This window comes from Aphidius gifuensis, linkage group LG1 (assembly GCF_014905175.1).
Source record: "Aphidius gifuensis isolate YNYX2018 linkage group LG1, ASM1490517v1, whole genome shotgun sequence".
In the NCBI taxonomy this organism is placed as follows: domain Eukaryota; kingdom Metazoa; phylum Arthropoda; class Insecta; order Hymenoptera; family Braconidae; genus Aphidius; species Aphidius gifuensis.
This window is the reverse complement of record NC_057788.1, coordinates 29083363-29105626: the sequence shown is the minus strand read 5'-3', so window position 1 is coordinate 29105626 and position 22264 is coordinate 29083363. Positions and strand designations below refer to the sequence as shown.

General features: G+C 24.5%; 3 protein-coding genes across 8 annotated transcripts; 1 reads left to right on the top strand and 2 right to left on the bottom strand.

Moving 5' to 3' along the window:
- Positions 1–290: 290 nt before the first annotated feature.
- Positions 291–12394, bottom strand: LOC122860114 (uncharacterized protein PFB0145c-like). Of its 6 annotated transcripts, none has more exons than XM_044163770.1 (10): positions 12315–12374; positions 12118–12194; positions 10745–10933; positions 9453–10661; positions 9262–9370; positions 8778–8906; positions 1459–8674; positions 1100–1263; positions 873–927; positions 292–790 (listed from the first exon to the last, which is right to left on the bottom strand). In XM_044163770.1, the coding sequence occupies exons 3-10, from the start codon at positions 10925–10927 to the stop codon at positions 766–768; spliced, it is 9090 nt and encodes a 3029-aa protein (XP_044019705.1). In that variant the 5' UTR covers positions 10928–10933; positions 12118–12194; positions 12315–12374; the 3' UTR covers positions 292–765. The 6 variants fall into 6 exon arrangements, with proteins under 6 accessions (XP_044019703.1, XP_044019705.1, XP_044019707.1 ...); XM_044163772.1 differs by having other exon boundaries at positions 9304–9370; positions 12315–12363; XM_044163769.1 differs by having other exon boundaries at positions 12118–12394.
- A 56-nt stretch (positions 12395–12450) lies between these two features.
- Positions 12451–14620, top strand: LOC122860162 (TBC1 domain family member 14-like). The gene is made up of 2 exons (XM_044163852.1): positions 12451–12823; positions 12898–14620. Exon 2 carries the CDS (start codon positions 13094–13096, stop codon positions 14264–14266), a length of 1173 nt encoding a protein of 390 aa, XP_044019787.1. The 5' UTR covers positions 12451–12823; positions 12898–13093; the 3' UTR covers positions 14267–14620.
- Positions 14621–15809: 1189 nt separating this feature from the next.
- On the bottom strand, positions 15810–17785 carry LOC122860146 (putative ankyrin repeat protein RF_0381). Its single transcript, XM_044163834.1, has 3 exons — positions 17674–17785; positions 16015–17591; positions 15810–15938 (listed from the first exon to the last, which is right to left on the bottom strand). Exons 2-3 carry the CDS (start codon positions 17497–17499, stop codon positions 15924–15926), a joined length of 1500 nt encoding a protein of 499 aa, XP_044019769.1. The 5' UTR covers positions 17500–17591; positions 17674–17785; the 3' UTR covers positions 15810–15923.
- Positions 17786–22264: the final 4479 nt, after the last annotated feature.

Sequence of the window (22264 nt, the reverse complement as noted above, 5' to 3'; positions counted from 1 at the left end):
AACAAAGTTAATATTTGTTTAAATTTTATATGATGATAATAGTTTTATCCTGATGTAATTTCATAATTTTAATTCCTGCTTTGTGTTCAACAGAAATTAAAAAATTGAGACAGAAATACCTGTTAAAATATTGATTTATGAGTTCAAAATTAAAAAATTATCTAAGCATTGATAAAAATTGTTTGAACATCATATTTGCTCATAAATAATGTCATAAATGTCTTTTAAATTTGATAAAAAATAATAAAATTAAATTACTATGAATAAATCTCTAAATTAACACAAAATTATTAGGAGGAAAAATTTACATTTTATTTATTTAATTTTTTTTTTTTCGTTAGTAAATACATGTCCTAGTTAATTTTTATACAATAATATTTATATATTATAAAACAATATGACAGTTTTTATATTTTTTCCTCATTTTTTAATTCTTATTTTAACTCTAATTGTCATTAAAAATGATCAATTAATTTTTGACACTTTGATACATAAAGGCACCAACATTAAACAATTATAAATTAATAATAAACACTCGAGATGACTCATTGAATATACAAATATAATTTTTTTTTTTTCTTCTTTTAATTATCAATCGACATTGCGAGATGATTTATTTTTTAAAAATTTTATTCTTCAAAAAATCATTTAACAAACAAAAATAATAAACATTCGATTGGCAGTCGAATTTATATTTTTTAAAAGGAATGTTTAAAGGAATTTTCAAGATTTCGATGACATCCAGTCGATAAAATTTCTTTTTGGTCACATGTGAACGACTTTTGGTGTACTAAAACCACAAAATTAAAATTTATAAAACAAATAATAAATAAATTATCTAAATTAATACCTAATAAATATTTTAAATTTACCTTTTACCCCACAGCCAATTAAGTAGCACGCTAGATGGGCTCTGAACGTCTCGTGCTGTTGAAAAAAATAAAATAAAAATTATAAAAATCAACTTGAATAAATCTTTCGAAAAACAGCATAAATAATTAGTAATAATTACATTATTTTTTACTTTTAATAATGAATATTTAAAGATAATAAAATGATAATTTTTGTTGAATGATAATATTAAATAAACAATACATACAAAGAGTATAATTAGCATTGATGAGTCTTGCAGCAGCATCAGGTGGTAATGTACTAAGTGCATCTTTGTGTGCCAACAATGACATTTGTTGTGTATTACGTAATTCTCGTTCATCCATTAATCTCACATCACGTCGATGACCAACAGTATGCAGCTGTGATAACCTACAGGGAAAACTAGCATTTACAGGAACTCATATTCTACTTAAATTATAATAATTATAAAGGGCCTAATAAAAGCCAACTAAAATCAACAAAATTATGAATTTAAAAATTAAATTTACCATGATGTATAAAATAATAATCATCTGAATGAATTATAAATAAAAATTAATTTTTAATATCATTTAATTAACTTACTTTTGAGCGAGTTCAATTTTATTTTCAGTATCTGATGTTGATGGTTGATCATCATCAATAACTGGCATTTTTTCAGCAATACTTTTTTCAACATCAGCTGGTAAAATTCTTCGCAATTCTTCATTTAATCTAATTGTATTGGATAGTCGCAATTGTAATGTGTCTCTTTCTTCTAATAACTGCATTAATTCATGTGTTAATTCTTCACATCTTACATCACGTTGATGCAACATATAAAGTGCAATATCAAGCTCACTAGATGTTAATTCTTTATTTTTTCTTTGGATTTCATCATCACTCAATGTAATATCTGATTTATCAAAATTTTTAGGAAGTTGTTTAGCTAATGCATTTTCAAGTAATGAACATTCAATTGTTTTATCTTCTAATTTTTTAATTAATAAATTTATTTCTTCATCTTTGAATTTTAATATTTTTTCAATTTCATTAATATTATCTGTTGTTTCTTGATTTTTTTGTAATTGTAATTGTTGTTGAGCCATTGTTAATGCTTGTTCAAGTTGTATTTTTTCATTGTACAATAAATTAACTTTATCTTGTAATTCTTGAAGAATTTTTGGATATGTATTTTCATTTAACATGTATTTCCAATTTTCAATTTCTTCAAGTTTTGTATTTAATTCAGCTTTTAATTGTGTTACTTGATTTTTCATTTCAATATTATCTTCATCAGTAATTTCAACAGCTGGAGTACTGGATAATTGTAAAATTGTTTTTTCAAATTTATCAATTTCTTCTTGTTTTATTGATAATTCATTTGTTTTTTCATTAATATTTTGTTCTAAAATTGTTATTGAATTTTGTAATTGATTTATCAAGACATTAGAATTTTCAATTTCTTCTTCATAAGATGTTAATTTTTGTTGATCAAGAGCTTTTTCAGAATTAATTTTTTCTAATAACCATTCTTTTTCATCTAATTTTTCTTTTAGGAAAATTATTTCTTGTGTTTGATTATCAATTTTTAGTGTCATTTGTTCTCTTTCTAAATTTAATTCTTCAATTTTAGAAGACATGAAAGAAATTTCCGATAATTTATTTTCTAATTGTTGATTTAATTTTGATATTTCAATTATTTCTTCATCTTTTTCATTCAATGATTTTCCAATTTCCTCAACATTTAATTGACGTGATTCAATATTTGCTTTGTCAATTTTTAATTCTTCAATTTGGCTTTTTAATTCAGATACTTCTTTAACACGAACACTTAATAATTCACTTGTATTTTCTAATGATTCACTAATATTTTGTAATTCTAATTGTGAATTTTTAAGACTTTCTTCAAAGTAATCAATTTTTAGGGATTTTTCAGCAATAGTATTTTCAAGATAATTTATTTTTTCTTTATAATTATTTTCCAATGTAATTAATTGCTCTTCAGCTTGTTTTTTTGTCTCTTCAATTTCTCGAATTTGTTCATTTAACTTTTCTTTATCTGTTTCTTCAAAAGATTGTCGTTGAGCATTTTCTTCTTCAATTTGTTGTAATTTTTCAGTCAATTTACTTTCTGCATCAACTCGTAATATTTTTTCATTTTCAATTAATGATCTAAGTTCTTCATTTTCTGATGATAAAATTTCTATTGATTCTTGTAATTCATTAAATTTATCTTTCGAAATATTTTCATTATTTTCTGTATTTTCCATGACTTCTAAATTTTCATTTTCATTTGTTTTAACAATTGGAATTTCTGAATAATTACGTTCATAATTTTCTAGCTTTATTGTAAGTTCATTATTTTGTATTTGTAAAACTTGAATTTCACGTTCTTGACGTTCTTTTAATTCTGTAAATCTTTCATTTCCTGCCATTAAAACATCAATTCTTTTTGATAATTGATCACGTTCAAGTATTATTTTATCATTATCATTTTTTAATTCAAGCAATGTTTTTTCAAGTTTACTTATTTGACATTTAAGTTCATCTTCAATTGCTGTATTAAGTTCATCAAAACCACCACTTGATGATTGTATTTTAATTTGTTTTTGTAAATTTTCATTTTGTATTTTATATTCTTTTAATTTTTTAACAAGTTTACCACAACGTATTTGTGATGCTTTAATATCTTCATTTAATTTAGCTTTTTCATTTTCATAATCTTTTATTGTATCTTCAAGTTCAGCAATTTTAGCATATAATTTTGTTTCATTTGTACATATTGATACTGGAGGAACTGTTGATAGTTCAGCTTCTTGTTGATTCCAAGCCCATACTTCTTCATCTTCATCAATTTTTATTTCTTCATTCCAAACTGTTGATGATAATTCAGATGTTTCATCACATTTAAGCTCTTCTTTGGTTACAGAATCTTTTTTATATTTAATTAATTGACTTTTTTGTATATTTAAATCATCAATTATTGATGAAATTATATTTAAATTTGATTCTAACATTTGTGTATTTAATTCAAATGGTAAAACAAGTTTTTCTTCATCTACTTTATTTTTTATATCAGTGAAAAATTGATTTATTATTAATGCATAATTATTTTCATTATCTTGTAAAATTTTTAAATTTTCTAATAAAGATTTATTATTCTCTTCATAATGTTTTTTAATTTCATCAATTTCATTTTTATTGGCACTTAATTCATCAATTTGTTGATGATAATTTTGAGCTTTTAAATTTAATGCATCAAAATTTGCTTTTAATTGGCTGTATGATATTTCTTGTTCTTGCAATTGTTTTTTTAATGAAGATACTTCATCTTCACTCTTTAAATCCCATGATGATTCTGATGTAAATAATTTTGATGCATCAAAAAGTTGAGGTTCTACTGAATCCTCTTTATTAACAGTTAAGTTGTCAATTTTTTCAGTCAACTGATTTTTTTCCAATTCAAGTTGATTATTAATTTCTTTAATTTTTTCGAAATCTCTTTTATGAATTTCATAAATTTCCAACAGTTCTGTATACAATCTTTGGATATTTTGACTCTCTTCAATAGCTTCATTCATTTGTATAATTTTATTTTCATTTTCTGTATTTTTTAAATTAATATTTATAATTTTTTCATTTAGTTCATTTAATTGTTGTTCTAGTTCTGAATTTTTAGCTAATAAATTATTATATTCTTCAAGTGAATGATTTATTTCTTGTACTTGTTGTACTTGTTTTTGTTGTTGTTGTTGCTCACCAGCTGCCATCATTTCACCAGATCTTAAAAGTTCTGTTGCAAGTTCATTATCTAAATTTTCAATTTCAGCATTTCTTTCATGAAGTTTTGATTCAAGCATATTAACTAATGTTTGTGTTACTTGATTTTCTGGATTATTTATTTGTAATAATTCATTTTGTAAATTTTCAATAATTTTTTCACGTTCAATTAATTCACTTTCAGTATTTTCAAGACGTTCATTTATTTGTGCTTGTTTTGACATTAACATACCATTTTCTGTTTTTAATTTTTGTATTGTATTTAATTGTTCAACATATTCATTTTCCATAACTTGCATACGAACACCAAGTTCACGAGCTTTTTCTGATTTTTCTTCGTATGATATTTCCATCATTTGTTTTTCTGCAATTATATTTTCTGTTAGTTTCAAATATTCAGCATTTTTAGAATCAATTTCAGATGTTTTTCGTAAAATCTCATCTGACATATCATCTATTTGTAATAATTTATTTTGTATTTCTTTAGTTTTTTCTTCAATTTCTAATGATTTATTTTCAATATCGATTTCTTTATTTCTAAGCTCAGATGATTTTTCTTGCAACTCTTGTAATGTTTTTTCAATTTCAAATGATTTTTCTTGAATTTCCAAGGATTTATTTTCAAGCTCAAGAGTTTTTTGTTGATTTGATGATATTTTTTCATTTATATCTAATTCTTTTTCATCTAAAACTGCTGATTTTTGTGAAATTTCTACTGTCATTTGTTCCATCTGGACATGTAATTCATGATTAATTGTTTTTAATGATGAAATTTCTTCATTTAATGTCTGACTTTCTTCTTTAGCTAGCTGTAACTCTTTTGTTAATATTGCCAAATTTTCATCAGCTGTATTTTTTTCTTCAGTTGCTGCTACTTTAAATCTTTCAAATTCACATTCAAGATCATATTTGGTAGATTGTAAATTTTCAATTTCCAAATTTTTAGCTTCAATTTCATTATTTTTAGCATCATATTCATGATGTTTTGTTGCAATTTCAGACATCAAATTTGCAGATTCTTGCATCAAGTATTCAATTTTATCTCTTGTTAATTCTAATTCATTGCCTAATTTTTCAATATTTTCATTTGATATATCTACTTGTTTTTTATGCTCAAAAACAGTCTGATTTAATATTTCAATATCAGATTTTTTTTGTTCAATAATCATTTCAAGCTCTTGAATTTTTAATGTCATTTCTTGTTTTTCTGATTTTTCAGTTGTCCATTTTTCTTCATATTCACCAATTTTAATTTCAAATTGTTGACACTGATTTGTTTTTTTCTTTAAATTTGCAGCAATTATTTTCATTTTTTGTAATTGATTTTGCATATTTACTGTTGTTTCTTGTAATTGATTTTCCAATGACACAATTTTTTCTTCATATGATTTTCTAACTTCCTCCGTCATATTTTGTGATATAAGTTTTTCTTTTTCTTCCAATATTAATTGTAATTTTGTTAATTCAGTTGTTTTTACTTGTAGCTCTTCAATAAATTCTTGAGTTCTGTCATTCATCATTTGAATATCTTCAATATGTTTAAGCTTTAATTGTTCCATCATTTTGTATGCATTAGTCAATTCACTCTGAAGTTGATTCATATAGCCTGATTGATTATCCAATAATTCACTTTTTTCTGATACAATTGACAATAAATTATTCTTTTCTTCAACAATTGAAGAAATCATATTTTCTTTTTCAGATAAATTACCATGAAGTTGATTTAATTCTTGATTTATTATTTCAATGTGACCACGAAGTTCCTCATTTTCATTTGTCTTTTCATCAATTTTAATATTTAAATTTTGAATTAATTCTTCATTAGCTCCAAGTTCACGTAACATTTCTTCATTTTTATTTTCATAACTTTCTTTTAATCTTAATTTATCATTCAATAAAACAACATCATCCTCAAGTTGTGTAACTTGATTTTTAAAATCACCAATAATATTATTCAATTGCAACACTTGTTCATTTAATTTTATTATTTCATATTCATTGTCTTTTATTTGAGAATAATAATTATCATTTTCTTTTGTTAATTTTTCAATTGCTTCATTATTTTCTACAAGTTTATTTTGTTTTTCCAATATTTCATCTTCAATCTGTTTAATTTTTTCACTCATTAAAGAATTATTTTCTTTTAAATTTTCAATAGTATCTTCTCGTTGATTAACAATTGTTCTTAATTCACGAATTGATTCTTCATAATTATTAATTATTTCATAGGCTTCTTGTAGTTGCTGTTCTAATGTAGAAATTTTTTCATCATATTTCGATATTTCAGCTTTAATTTCTGCATTTTCTGATTCGATATTTTGCTGCATATTTTCTTGCAACATATTTTTGAGATCACTCATTTCTAATTTCATATTTTTCATAAATTCTTCTTTTTCATTTAACTGAATTTGTAAATTATGTGAAATATCTTCTTTGTCTTTTAGCATATTTTGTAATTCATTTATTGTTTTTTCTTTTTCTTCCAATGCTTCTTGTAAATTATTTAAAATTTTTTCCTTAACATCAATGCTTTCTTGCAATTCAACAATTTCATTTTGATTATTTGTTAATAATTTTTCATTATCAACAGAAAATTGTTGTATCTTTTCTATTTCATCTTTTAATTCTGCAATAAGATTATCTTTTTCTTCAATTGATTCTTGTAATAATGGTATTTGTTGATCAAAACTCATCATCATAATTTCTTTGTCTCGTAGCTGATCTTCCATTATTTTAATTGTTGACTGGAATTCTTCTTGAAGTGATTTAATCGTGTCATCTTGAACTGCAACATGTGCCTCAAGCATTTTATTATTTTCAGTCATTTTTAATTTTTCGCTTTCAATATTATCAATAGTTTGTTTTATTTCAACACTGTCAGCTTTTAAATTTTCAATTAACTCTTTATGTTTTTCAATATCTTCTTGTAATAAAATTATTTCATTTTGTTTACTCTCAATTGTTGAATCTTTTTCACCTAATTTTGTTTCTAAATCAATAATTTTATCATTAAATACTTGAACATTTGATTTATTATCTTCTTCATTTATTTTTAATTGTGACATTAATTTTAAATTATCTTCTTCACGTTGATTCATTTTTTCAATAATTATTAATTTATCTTGTTTTAAATTTTCTAATCTCTTTTCCATCTCAATGAAATTCATCGATGTTTCTGTTAAATTTTTAATCACACTTTGACAAGTTTCAATTTCTTCATTTTTATTTGTCAATTCTTTGTCATTATTTTCAAGATTTAATTCGATATTTTTGATTAATTCAATTTGTTGGTCGTTTATTCTTTTACAATTTGATAATTCTAATTCCAATGATGTTATAATTTTATTGTCTAATAATTTTTCAATGTTATCTTTTAGTTGAATATTTTCAAGCTCTATATTTGTCAATTTATTCATCATATCTGAATTTTCTGATGATGAATTATTGTCTAATGATAATTTATCAATTTTCAATTTTAATTCATTCTTTTCTTCAAATATTGAATCATATTTTTCATGAAGCTTTGTCAATTCAATTACTAAATCATTATTTTCTTGAACAAGATTTTCAATTCTTTGATGAATACTTTGTGTCATACTTTCTGATATTTCACTATCGCGTTCTTCTAAAACTGATATTTTATGTATTATTTCACTATTTTCATCAGACATACGTTCAAATGATTCAGTTGAATCAGTTTCAGATGTTTTTTTATCAACATTTATATTTTTTTCTTTAAATTCTTTCAATTCTATTTCAAGCAAATTATTTTTTTCCATTAAATTATCAATTTTTTCAAGCAATTCATTGACACTTAATTCAGCATTTAAAATTTTTTCTTCTGATAATAATTGTTCATTATTTGTATCATCAGTTTCAATTGATGTTGGTGGATTATTTTTGGACTTATATAATTTTTGAATAGCATCTAATTGCTCCTCAAGATCAACAACTTTAAGCTCAGCTGTTACACGTAAATTTTCACTGTCTGCATTTTCAGCTTCCAGAGCTGATACTTCTTGTTTTACATTGTGTAACTCTGTAAGTTAAATAAAATATAAATGAAATACTCAAGTAGCTATCTAAATATGAAAAGAAAAAATCAATTCATTCAATTATATTTTTGTTTATCAATAAAATACCTTGCATTAAATCGAATTTTTGATTTTCCAATGTGGCAATTGCATCAACATGTGTTTGAATATCAACAGCTTGAGCCGAAATTTTATTTTCCAATTCACTCACATGTTTTTGAATCTCAGCTGTTGAAGCTGTACAAATTTTATAATTTTTTTTTTCGTTTTTATATAGTAAAAAAAAATAAAAATAAAAATAAAAAAAATCATAAAATACATTGTTTAATTGTGTCATCTACAAATAATTATTCATCTTATAAAATATTCGAGTGAGACAAGCTTTGACAAGGATAAAAGTAGGCATCGAGGTCTAAATTTAATTTAACATTTAATATCGTTATACCATCACCAGAAATTAATCAGCAAAAAAAAAAAGAAAAAAAAAAAACAAAATAAAAAAAAACAAATTTACAAATTAAAAAACAATTTTTTTTTTTTTGTACGAAAAAGAAATTATTTTTTTTTTTTCATTATCTGCCCTAAATCCTACCTTTAAGCTCGTCAAAGTCTACCAGACTCAGCTGAAGGTTACCTTTCTCCTCCTCCAATAATGCGACCTGATTTCCAAGTTTCACAAGTTCTGCATTAACATCAGAAATCTAATTGATAATTAAAAAAAATAATAAATAACAATTACTTTTTTTTTATAAATAAATAATTAAATAAATAAATAAAACATGCCTTCTTAAAATCATCTAATTTTTTTTGAAGATTTTTAAGCTTATTTTTATGTTGTGCTTTTAATTTTATCATATTTTTATTTAGTTCATCAAGTTGTTGAGTTAATTTTTGTACATTTTCACTCTCATTTATGTCCTTTGAATTTTCTTCCAGCTGATTTTCCAATTCAAGTATTCTATTATCTTTTTTATTAATTAAATCAATAAAATATTTTTCTAAATCTTCATTTTTATTTTCCAATAATTTATTATTTTCTTCAAATATTTTTAATTTTTCTTCAATTTCAATTGTTCGTTCGTTCGTTGATAAATTATTTTTATATTCATCTATGCTTTCATCAACTTTTGATAATTGTTCTTCACGTTCAGCAAGTTGTATCATTAAGCTATCAATTTTATTTTTGAGTGATGATTCAATGAGAATAAAATTTTCTTGCATTAATGACATTTCATTCTTTAAATCACTTATCATATTTGTATCACTCATTGAATTATCAATTTTATTAACAACATCTTCAAGTTCCTGAATTTTTTTTGTTTTTTCTTCAAGTTGAATTATCAAATGATCATTTTTATCTTTTAATGATGTTTCCATTAATACAAAATTAGACTGCATTGATCTCATTTCATCTTTTGTTTCTTCAAGTGTATCCAATGTTGTTTTACCTTTTTTCGATAAATCCTCTGACATTAATGCAATTGCTTTTGTTCTAGCATCAATAACTGAATCTTTTTCTTTTAAATTATCTTGTAAATCAATTATAATTGCTTCTAATTGATGAATTTTTGTATCTAATTCTAATATTTTATTATCTTTTTCACGTAATTGAGTTGTTTCATTTTGTGATATAACTGCAACTGGTCTTACTGGTAAAATTGTTATATTATCTTTATGTAATAAATCTGTTTCATTAATTTGTTGACGTAATGCTTCAACTTTTTCTTCAACAGCACGATTTGAATCAGTCATTTCTTTACTATGTTGTTCAAACATTTTTCTATTTTCAGCTAATTTTTTTTGTAATAAATTTGATTTAGCTTTTGGTGTTTTAGCTTCACTAATATCATTAATATCCTCAATAATTGGTAATGATAAATCATGTCTCACTGTTGATGATGATGAAGAATCATCAACATTACTTAATGGTTCAACACTTCGTCGTGATAATTTTGTTCTTGATTTAATTTTACTAAGTTTTCTTCCATATTCCTACAATTAAATCAATTAAAAACATAAATAAAACACAAAAAATAATTAGCTATACCACTAAATATAAAAAATCTAATAAATACCTGTACTTCTTCTTCTTTTTTTTTTAAATCAAATTTATTTTTCATCATTATTTCTTGATAGCTCATACTTTGGCAGTTATCTGTTTCTGTTATATCCTGAATGTTGATGACACCAGATGTACCAGTGTCCTCCACCAATTCAGGTGGTTCATGTGGTGGTGAAGATGTTGATTCACCCGACATGGTAAACTGTATTAATAAAAACACCAAAAACCAATTCATTTTAATGCTTAATATTTTTTCATTTTTCGTAACATTTAATTAATTTTATTATTTATAATAATTATTATATATATTTAATATATTCATTATTATTTGATATATATATTATGATAAATGGTTTAGTTAGTTGACAGTGAAGACTTTATTTAGCAGGGTCGATGAAATTCCACTGTTCTGATTTTACAACAAACTAATTGGATCGTATATGAGTGGGGTAAATTACATTAGCATACTTGATTCTAAAAAAAACATGTTTCTCTATTTTATATTATTATTTCTAACACAATGTGTTATGTGGTTGAAGGTCTAGTCTTAAAGAGAATCATTTATTAAATAATCAATTGAGCTTTTTAATTTTTTATTTACATATTTATTCATAATAAAATATATTTCTCATAATTTCAATGGATATTAATAAATATTTATTATTAATTTATAATTTTTTAATTTAATTACTAAAAAGAAAAATATTATAATTAATAAAATTATGATAAATTGGCTTTATTTTCTTTGAAAATTAATTCAATTAAAAAAGAAAAGATTGATTTTTTTCTTTAATTATTGGGAAATAAGTTTGCCAATTATATTGTTGTTGATAATTAGTTATTAAATTAATTATAATTTTTATTAATAAATAAATATGAAAATGAAAATAGCTGGATATAAAATTCATGTAATTTGTTTATTTAATTTTATTAAAATACGTTAATGAATTTATAAAATTAATTTTTCATTTATTTATTTATGTTGTTCAGGAGATTTTGATAATTATTTATATAAAATTTTTATTGTTAGATATGTATTTATAATGACAATAATAAAAATAAAATTACTCCAATAATTCGTAATTGTTTAGTTGAATCTAATGTTTGTTTTTAAATTGTTAAAATAAAAATAATATTAGGTCAAATGTAAATTTCGCCATAATTACAAAATAAAGAAATTATTTATTTATTTTTATATGATGATCAAATTTGTAATCTAATGTTATCTCTTACGTGTCATTAAAATTAACCTCACTTTTCGCAACCAATCGAAACATCTCAAATAAAATAATAAACTTTCTAAGTTCAAAAATTTTTTAACTAAAGATAGTTAAAAAAAATTGACAATATAAATTAATTGTTTAATTATTTTTATAATATTATTACCTTTTTATATTAAAAGTTCCAGGTAAATTAAAATCAGGATAACAATATGTCAACATTTGCAGCCATATTTAATTAATCTAAACAATCAAACAATTTTTTAAATTAATAAACAAACATATTGTTTAACAAAGCAATAATTATTACTAAATTTAATTATGCTTATTTTTTATACATTAATAATAAATATACACACATACACTAATGTCACATATAATTTATATCAAAAAAATAAATAAACAATTTGGAAAAAAAAAAAATATTTTGACACGTTTGACATAAAAAAAATCATCTGCTTTGAACGCCGTCTTGTGAAGAATTTTTTAACTATCTATTACACGTGACGTAAACAATAATAATAATAAAAAAAAAATAAAAATAAATAAAGACAAACATTTGACATTTACTCCATTATCATCAGGAAATTAGGTGTGTTTAATATCTTATCAAGAAAAAAAAATGATAAAACACCAGGTAAAAATTAGTGGGAAATTTGTATTGTCTTACTGACCAATTTGAATTTATTTTTATGTGAAATTAAGTGCAATAAATAAATCAATGAAAAATCTAATTAACATATATTTACAATGAAAGTTTATCATCTGTCAAAGTCTAATTTTGTCATTGATGACAAGTTACTCAAAACAACAATAAAATGTTGATATTAAAAAGTAAAAAATTCAAATTGACAAACAAAAAATAATAACAGGTATTTAAATCATAAATTTGTTTATAAAATAATTGTTAAATATACTTATATTAATTACGTTAAATTATTTTTAGATTGTCAAATGACAGTTGACCTTGATAGATCTGCTAGTGAATTAATTAGCCAATTAATTTAATAATTAAAAAATTGATCTGAAATATGAATCGACGTAGAAAATAATGAGTTGCTCCAAAGCATAAAATGAAAAATAGCCAAGATAAATAAATACAATATAAAATACTTGCCAAATAACATTAAAAATCATTTAAAATGTTGGACAAAAAAGATGACCATTTATTTCCTGGTATAAAACAGATGAAAAGCTTTTTTTCTCGTCATCAAAATACCTCATCATCACAAAATAATAACAACGAAATAATTGGTGGAAGTTTAGGTCTAATACAACATACTCGTCCATCAAATTTACCAGCTAAAAATCCAGCTGAAGAAATGCAACATCGTAAACAACACGATGAAATACTAGAAAAAGCAAGAAAAATTGATGAACGTGTTAAAAAAAAAAATAACGAGTTACGTGAACGAAATATTAAAAAAGAAGATAAATTATTATGTAATTCAGCAACATGGAATAATTTAATAATACCAAATTTTTCTACGTTACGTTATAAAAAAAATGTTTATGATTTATGGTGGTCTGGTTTACCACCAAGTATACGTGGACGTGTATGGAAATTATCAATAAATAATACATTAAATTTAACAATTGATATATACAATGAATGTGAAAAAAAAATAATAAATTTTGCTGATAATAAATTACATAATGATTATTTAACAGCAATTAAATTAGATGTATCACGTACATTTCCAAATTTATGTTTATTTCAAAATAATGGACCACTTAATGAATCATTAAATTCAGTTTTATCAGCATATTGTGTATTACGTCCAGATGTTGGTTATCTTCAAGGTATGAGTTTTATTGCTGCAATATTAACATTAAATATGGATAAATGTGATGCATTTATATGTTTTTCAAATTTAATTGATAATCCATGTCATAAAGCTGCATTTACACTTAATCAAAATAAAATGAATGTTTATTATAATTTATTTATGAAAATATTATCAATTAATATACCAATAATATATAAACATTTTTTAAATTCTGGTTTAAGTCCAGATTTTTATCTTCTTGATTGGATTTATACAATTTATTCAAAAGCAATGCCACTTGATATTGTTTGTCGTGTTTGGGATATGTTTATAAGAGATGGAGATGAATTTTTATTTAAAACAGCTATTGGAATATTAAATATTTATCAAAAACAATTGTTAAATATGGATTTTGTTAGGGGTGCTCAATTTTTAAAAAAATTACCTGATAATTTATGTGCTGATGAATTATTTGATAGTATTAAACAAATTAATATTAATATTGATGGCAATAATTTTCAAAAAATGGTTGATGAGTCTTTGTGATATATATGACAACAGAAAATTTATATTTATGAATTTGTTTTTAAAAAATTATGCTTTATTTTTTATTTTTAAAAAAAGAAAAATTTTATTGTTAATTAATATCTTATGACATGTTTAGACTACAGATAGATATATATTTTTTTTATTTTTTGTCACTTTGGAGTTTATTGTATATATTAATGTGTAAAGAAAAAAAATGATATACTTTTTAAATTTTTTTTTTATCTGAATTTTATATAAAGACGAATAATTAGTTTAATAAACGAAAGAAAATATATTACGTTTTTTAATAATTTTATGAATTTGTATAAATGTTCAATAGACATAATAAATACGATAAATTGAATAGCGAACTATTTGGAATTGATAGTTTTTTTTTCAAAGTGAAAAATAATATCATAGGATGTGGTGAAATATATTAAAATAGACTTATTTAAAACTTGACAATTACTTATTTAGTTATGAAAAATAGTACAAAAATCAAATTACACCAGCATAATGATTCAGGTAAATGTTATTTATATTATTAACAAACCATGTATTATAAAAATCTTTATTAAATTTTATAATGAAAATTAACATAATTTATTAACAGAGTTTATTAGGTCTCTCATATCTTGTAGACTCAAATAAGTGCATATTTTTTCAACACAAATATATGGCAACTGATTAAATCCATAACATTGACAACAAAATGAATTAATAAATTCGTTTTGTAAAGGTATTCTGAATTTTGCCCTTCTGTAATTACCAGTTATTATTTTTCCATAGATAGGATATTTTTCTTTGCATTCTTCCAGCTCTAAAATTTCCATGACATTTTTGTTTCTTCCAAATTTATCAAAATCATTCATCAAGACGTCATGAAAAGTGACACAACTATTACCAATTTTTTCAATTTTCATATTGCTGATTTCTTTATTACATAAATCTAACATGTGACTTGATGTTGAGGAATCATCGCTGCTATTAATAGCTTTTAAATTTCCCTCATTGATCCAGCATTTCGCTTGCTTTAATTGAATAATATGCTCTTTGAGCATCTCAATAATTTTCAGTTCAGGTCTCCAAGCCTCAATATAATCGGAATCATCATAATAATCATCATAATCCTGATCATAATAATCAAAATCACATGTAGTACTATATCCACGTTTCTGTCTCTCAGAAAAATTTCTAGTTCTTAATTCATATTTCTGTCTCTCATAAAAATTTGTAGCAATCTTATATAGACTTACATACTCATTCCCTATTTTATAGCGCTCCGTCATAATATTAATGTCTGCACCATTGTCAAGAAGAGTACGAAAACTTTCTTTATTTTTTTTAGATATAGCATAGTAAAGTGCTGTGCTACCAAATTTATCAGTAGAGTCAATATCTGCTCCAAATTTCAATAATAGCTCAATAATTCGGGTATCATTTTTTTTGTCATATTCTGTATTTATAGTTGCATAATGAAGAGGTGTCATCCCAGATTTACTATTGCAATTTATATCAGCATTATATTTCAATAATAGCTCAATTATTTCGGAAGTAATTTGAGAGTTAAATTTTTTTGGATCAATGATATAATAGAGTGGTGTCAATCCAGATTTATCTTGGCAATTTACATCAGCACCTTTTTCTAATAGTAATTTAATTATTTCAATATCTCCTATGGTCTGAACTGCTGAAAAAAGCACAGTTTTATTATCTTTACAATATCTAAGATTTATATTAGCACCTCTATTTAAAAGCATATTTACGATTTTTTCGTTTTTATTTGTCACAGCATAGTGAAGTGGTGGATATCCATCAGGTGCATCAACAAAATTCACGTTCGCACCGTGTTCTACAAGATATTGAATTACAGAATGGTTCATTTTATGCATAGCAATTAAAAGTGGTGTTAATTTTCGATTTCTAGAAAATGAACTTGACATTTCAAAAATTGTATTGATATTAACTCCACATTTTACAAGAATTTCAATAATTTCTAGATTATCATTGCGAATAGCACAACTAAGAAGAATAGGTTGAACCTCAGCATGATGAGCTACAAGCTTTTTTGTAACTTCTGTATTATTATTTGTAACTGCATAATGTACAGGACTTTTATTATTCTCATCTTTAACATTAACATCAGCACCATTTTCAATAAGCAATAGTGATATATCAGTATGATTATTTATAATTGACGTGTGTAAAATTCTGGTCGATTTTTTCGATGCAGGATTTACTGATAGATTAACATCACAGCTGTCAGATGTTAGAAAATTTTTGATTATTTTGAGATGTCCAATTGATGCAGCAGCAAAAATAAACATTTTATAAAATTTATGTTGAGGTTCTAATGTTAATCCATAATCAATAAGAAGATTAACAATTGTTGAATGATCACAAGAAATACTATGATAACGAGAAGTTATGTTGTTTTTAATATTGCTAACAGGTCTAGAAAGTCCATCATTACGTAAGATATTCATATGTTTGGCTTGTGACTTAAAATAAGATGCTTTTATTCCATCAGTATGATTACAAGAAATTGCAACACCAAGAGAAGATAAATTACCTTCGATATTTTTGTCTGGATTATGCTTTAAAATTGTTTGGACAGCACTCAAATGTCCTGCCTGTGCCGTAAAATAAAGAGCTGTCTTCTTGTCGTCAGTTTGTGCATTTACGTCTGCTCCATTTTCAAGGAGAATTTTTAACAAATTGTTCTCTTCATGAGGATATATATTGTTATATCCTTTTTTTGCAGCTATATGTAGTGGTGTTATATTATTTTCGGCAGTAGCATTAATGAAACTTCCTTTATTTACAAGTAGTTGAACTGTGCATTCTGCTTCGTTTTCAACAGCATAATGTAAGCATGTATAACATTTTTGTAGTGATGGATCAACACAGTTAACATTGGCACCATAGTCTACAAGTAATTGTACAATCGTAGGATTCTTTTCTTGACATGCATATTGAATCAGAGACATGTTTGAATTCAACTTAAGATTTACGTTAGCATTATGTTTTAAGAGTAATTTTACAATTTCTGGTCGATAGCTTTCAACAGCATATTGTAGAGGAGTCTTTCCAATATCTTCTGTCTTGCACTGTGTACCGTTTGATTCATCAAACGTATCATTGACTTGAATGGATGTACTATCAAGTAACCGTTTCACAGAGTCAGTATAGGAAAACCCAATAGCACGATATAATTGAGTGCTGAGGGTATAATTATTATTACAATTCATTTTTTCGTAATTTTCAAAGTAGATAAAATTATTATTGTTTTGCTATATCACTTTGAATTCATGTTTTAACCTCTTATCTATAAGGGAAAACACTGAAACAAGATAACAATTGTTATATATTTTTTTAACTGAAAACAATTTACTGGTGGTATTGATAGCAATTAAAAGATTTACCTTCCGATTGCTGATAATAGTTACAATTAATTCATCAATCAATATTAATGCATATGATTTTTAAAAAGGCAACAGCAAAAAGCAACATGTTTACAAACAGAGCGGCGCCATAATTGTTTACAAACATTTATAAAAAAAAAAAAAAAAACAATATCAATACGACGCCATGTTTAACATAGAGGTCTCCGATGCATTGGAAAATGATTTTAGAATAGAGCTATAGAGGTCTCTCTCATCTGGGAGAATTTACTAGCACTCAAAACTAGGAATATTTTTTTTTCTATTTTAACATCCGCTCGTGGTTTGAATTTAAAACAAATACCTACGATGTATATATATTTGATAGGATAATAGTAAAATAATTTTTTTTTAATATTAGAAAATTGTTAAAAATAATTTAATAATTTTTATAATTCTAAAAATTTTAGTTTTAAAATTAAAATAAAAAAAATATATTAGAAATTTTTTTTCCACGTTGTTTTTTTTCACACTTGTACATCGTATGTTAATCTTTCCTTTTTCATATGTACGGCATGCTAAGTTAACAAATGTTGCTTGCTGATAAGAAATGACTCATAGACAGAGCTAGTCATATATAGAAGCGGCCTCTAGGCCTAGACAAATTTAGTTAGTCTTTGGCTGCAGCGGAGTCAGCAGCAATATTCCGGGTTAAAAAATAATTTTTCAAGTTTGGTTAAAAGTCTTTGAAGTAGCTGCACGTGTATTTAAAAAAAAAAATTAAGAGTATTAAATTATTGTAAAGGATTTTTTTGGTAAAATAATTTAGATAGTTTTAATTAAAGTATTTAAAATAACTGCATGTGCAGTCTCGTGGTTTTCGGGCTTGAAAATAATTTATAAATTTGGTTAGAAGTCTTTGGAGTAGCTGCACGTGCATTAGAAAAAAAAATTAAAAGTGTTAGATTTTTGTAAATGATTTTTTCAATAGAGTGAAATAGTTTTAAAAGTTTTAACCTAATAGTATTTAAAATTAATGCACGTGCAGCCTCGTGGTTTTCGGTTTCAGAAAAAAAAAAGTGCAAGTGTTTAGTCAATTAACGAAATTTCTCGATTGTTGGATAAAAAAAAATTGTACGGGTAAAATAATTTGTGTAGATTAACTCGTTGTTTTTTAATTGTAAAAAAAAAAGTGCAAGTTCAAGGTAAATGCAAATATTCTTTTACTATTATCGTGGAAAACCAATAATTATTATTAAAATATTTCTAATTTTTTTTTACATTTAAATTTTAAAATAATATATTTTTTTTTTCTGTCGTGATTTTTACAATTAATTTTTTTTAGCATATTTTAAAGTTTTACATAATTATAATTTATCATTTAAAAAACCGTTAGAAATTTTTCCAAGCATATGTTTCTTTCATTTCTACGCTAAGCTGTCCGGCACGTGTTTTACACACGTTTCTCGCAGTTAACCGGTGACTCATCAGCAGATAGTAGAGTCATAGAAAATCGATTCGATAAATTTTTTTCAGTTCGTCTTCGTTCTTCGTGCAGTCCGGTTGAAATTTTTCGGTATTTTAAAATAAATTTGGTTATAAATATTCGAGCACGTGCAGCCTCGTGGTTTTCCTTGAAAATTTTTTTTTTAATTCAATTATTTCGTTCGGTAAATTAATTTTAAAAGTTTAATCAGAATCATTTCGAATTAACAAGTGAGCTGGCTACGTGAAAAAAAAATTGTACAGGTAAAATAATTTGTGTAGATTATCTCGTGGTTTTTAATTGTAAAAATAAAAAGTGCAAGTTCGAATCAAATACAAATATTCTTTTACTATTATCGTGGCCAGCCAATAATTATTATTAAAATATTTCTAATTTTTTTTTACATTTAAATTTTAAAATAATATATTTTTTTTTCTCTTGTGATTTTTACAATAATATTAAATTATTTCCAATTTTTTTTTTACATTTAAATGTTAAATTAATATATTCTTGTCGTGATTTTTACAATAATTATTACAAAGTTATTTCCATTTTTTTTTTTTCAATTAGATTTTAAAACAGTACCTATATATATTTTTTTTTTGTCATGATTTTTACAATTAGTTTTTTAAAAGGTATTTAAAAGTCTTAAATAAATATTAATTTTCATTGTAAAAGCCGTTAGAATTTTCTCCGAACATATGTTTCTTTTATTTCGTCATTGGGCTGTTCGACACGTGTTTTTCCAAATTTCTCTCGTAGTTAACTAGTAGTTCACCTGTGAGTCATAGAAAATCGCAGTAACCTCTCGTCTTCCTAGATAAATTTTTTTCAGTTCACCTTCATTCTTTGCGTAGTGCACTTGTAATTTTAAAGTAAAATTTGGTTAGAAATTTTCGAAACACGTGCAGCCTCGTGGTTTTTCCTTGGAAAATTTTTTTTGATTTAATTTTTTCGTCCGGTAAATTAATTTAGAAGTTTATTTAGAATTATTTCAAATTAACAAGTGAACATTCTACGTGAACAAGTGGTGTTTTAATATAAAAAAAAAAAATGTGCAAGTGTTAAATTAATATATTTTTTCGGTTAAATAATTTAAAAGTTCGTGATAGTGATAGTGAAATAGTGCCTGTGATTTTTTTGGATTATTGGAGACTACCTGGACAATTTCTACATGGCTGTGATGAGAGGATTTTATTGGATTATTGGAGTCTACCTGGATAACTTCTACAGGATTTTGCAGTGTGCAGTTACAAGGTAAGTTCCTCTAGATCGAGACCGACTAGTTGAAATTATTAACCCATCCCGGAAAAGTGCTTTAAATGTCCCTGAGGTTTTAAAAAATTGTTGTTATATTTTTTAAGGCTTCTTGTCGTTCCAAAGTATTATTTAATTTGTTTTTTCGATTCATTTTGACTATTTTTTTTTCTTCATTAATTAAATTCAATTTTTAAACAAAGTCAAACTGGGTCAACCCTGTCTTCCTCAAACAGAGTAGACGGGGGTGATTAGAATTTATTATTATCGATTGTGATCATTTATACTAAATAAATTATCACCTTTTTCTAATTGCGATATATATTAGTGTGTAAGGTTTTTTTTATTTGACGTTAGAGCACTTTTCCAATAAAACATTTTTATTTTACGTTTTGTATTTAAATTTTGGGCGCGATTTTTTTTTATTGAAATAAAAACAATTAAATAAAAATATAAATTGAATTTTATTGCGTAAAAAAATTCATTGGATAATTATTTTATCATATTTCTAAAAGCTTGCATTAATTTTGAAAATTTTGTAATTAATTTTATCTTAATATAAATATTGAATTTTAATCAAATATGACTTTCCAGTAATATTACTTTGTTACTACTTGCTTCATAAATTTAAAAGAATAATGAGTGATACGTAGATAATTTAAAAATAAAATAAATTCATGACAAATATAAAATATACCTTTAAATTCTCTTTCTCGAGTAATTAATTAAATAAATTTATTTTAATATTATGGCAGTTCATTATATTCTTGAGTATAAATTATCATTTGACTTGAAGTATTTGGGGTTGAGGGTTGCACAAGGGACAAAATAGAGTTTTTAGTTTATAATAAAATCATTTAGAATCATTCAGTGTGTACGTGGGGATCATGGGATGCTAGGACAGACAGGACCTCCACGTGGTGCATCCTGGTTAATGCCAAGAAGTCTGTTAAATATTTTTTTTGGGGAACAAATTGAATTACATGAAGCGTTATAATTTATTTGCGTCATATATTTCGAAAATATCAACTAGTACGTGCGTTTTGGGGGAAACGATTTTCTGATGAAACTAAAATAAATTTAATTGAAATAGTACAGGTTAATTATGCAGGTGCTCCATGTGGGTATCCTGGGTAATGTCGGGAACACTGTACTCTATATGCATCACAAAATGAAAAATATATCAACCAATACGTATTTGTAGGAAGAATTTATTTTTTAAGAAAACGTTAACATATGATACAAATAATCTCGGGAACACTGTACTATACACTGTATTTGCGTTACAAAATCAGAAATATCCGTCGATGCGTGTTTGTAGGGGGAATTTATTTGAAAAAAAAACTTGAACATATGATAAGCGATGAAAGAAATTTGTTAATTATGCAGGTGCTCTATGTGAGTAACCTGGGTAATATTGGGAAAACTGTACTCTATTTGCGTCTCGAACTTGAAAATATGATAAACAATTAAAAGTACATGTTAATTATGCAGGTGCTCTATGTGAGTAGTCTGGGTAATATCGGGAAAACGGTACTCTGTGTCACAGAATAAAAAATATTAATCAATCGATTTTTGTACGGGGAATTTTTCAATTCAATAATAGATAAATTTATATATATATAGTTTTACTGAAATCGATACATTTGTAATTAGTCTTTTTTTTGATATTTTTCGCGAAAATTTAGCTGGCTACCAGATTCTGGTAGTTTGACGACAACAACTCTTGCAGTTAGCTCTCAAGCCCAGCTAAATTTTTCTTGAGTCTTTAGTCTACCCCTGTTTTGTGATAAATGATATACTTGAAGTATTCACCGGGCAGGATGGCGGCAGTTACTCAGACAGATCACTGGACTTCTGAAGTCAACTTGCACCCAAACTCAGCTGAAC

What these genes read in the sequence shown, in the direction of transcription:
- LOC122860114 (XM_044163768.1), bottom strand. Translation starts at nt 10,966, where the DNA reads ATGAATTGGTTTTTGGTGTTTTTATTAATACAGTTTACCATGTCGGGT. An exon ending in AAAAAGAAGAAGAAGTACAG is followed by an intron (nt 10,662 to 10,744) that starts GTATTTATTAGA and finishes ATTTAATTGTAG; the next exon opens with GAATATGGAAGAAAACTTAG. An exon ending in AATTAGATGATTTTAAGAAG is followed by an intron (nt 9,371 to 9,452) that starts GCATGTTTTATT and finishes ATTATCAATTAG; the next exon opens with ATTTCTGATGTTAATGCAGA.
- LOC122860162 (XM_044163852.1), top strand. Translation starts at nt 13,094, where the DNA reads ATGTTGGACAAAAAAGATGACCATTTATTTCCTGGTATAAAACAGATG.
- LOC122860146 (XM_044163834.1), bottom strand. Translation starts at nt 17,499, where the DNA reads ATGAATTGTAATAATAATTATACCCTCAGCACTCAATTATATCGTGCT.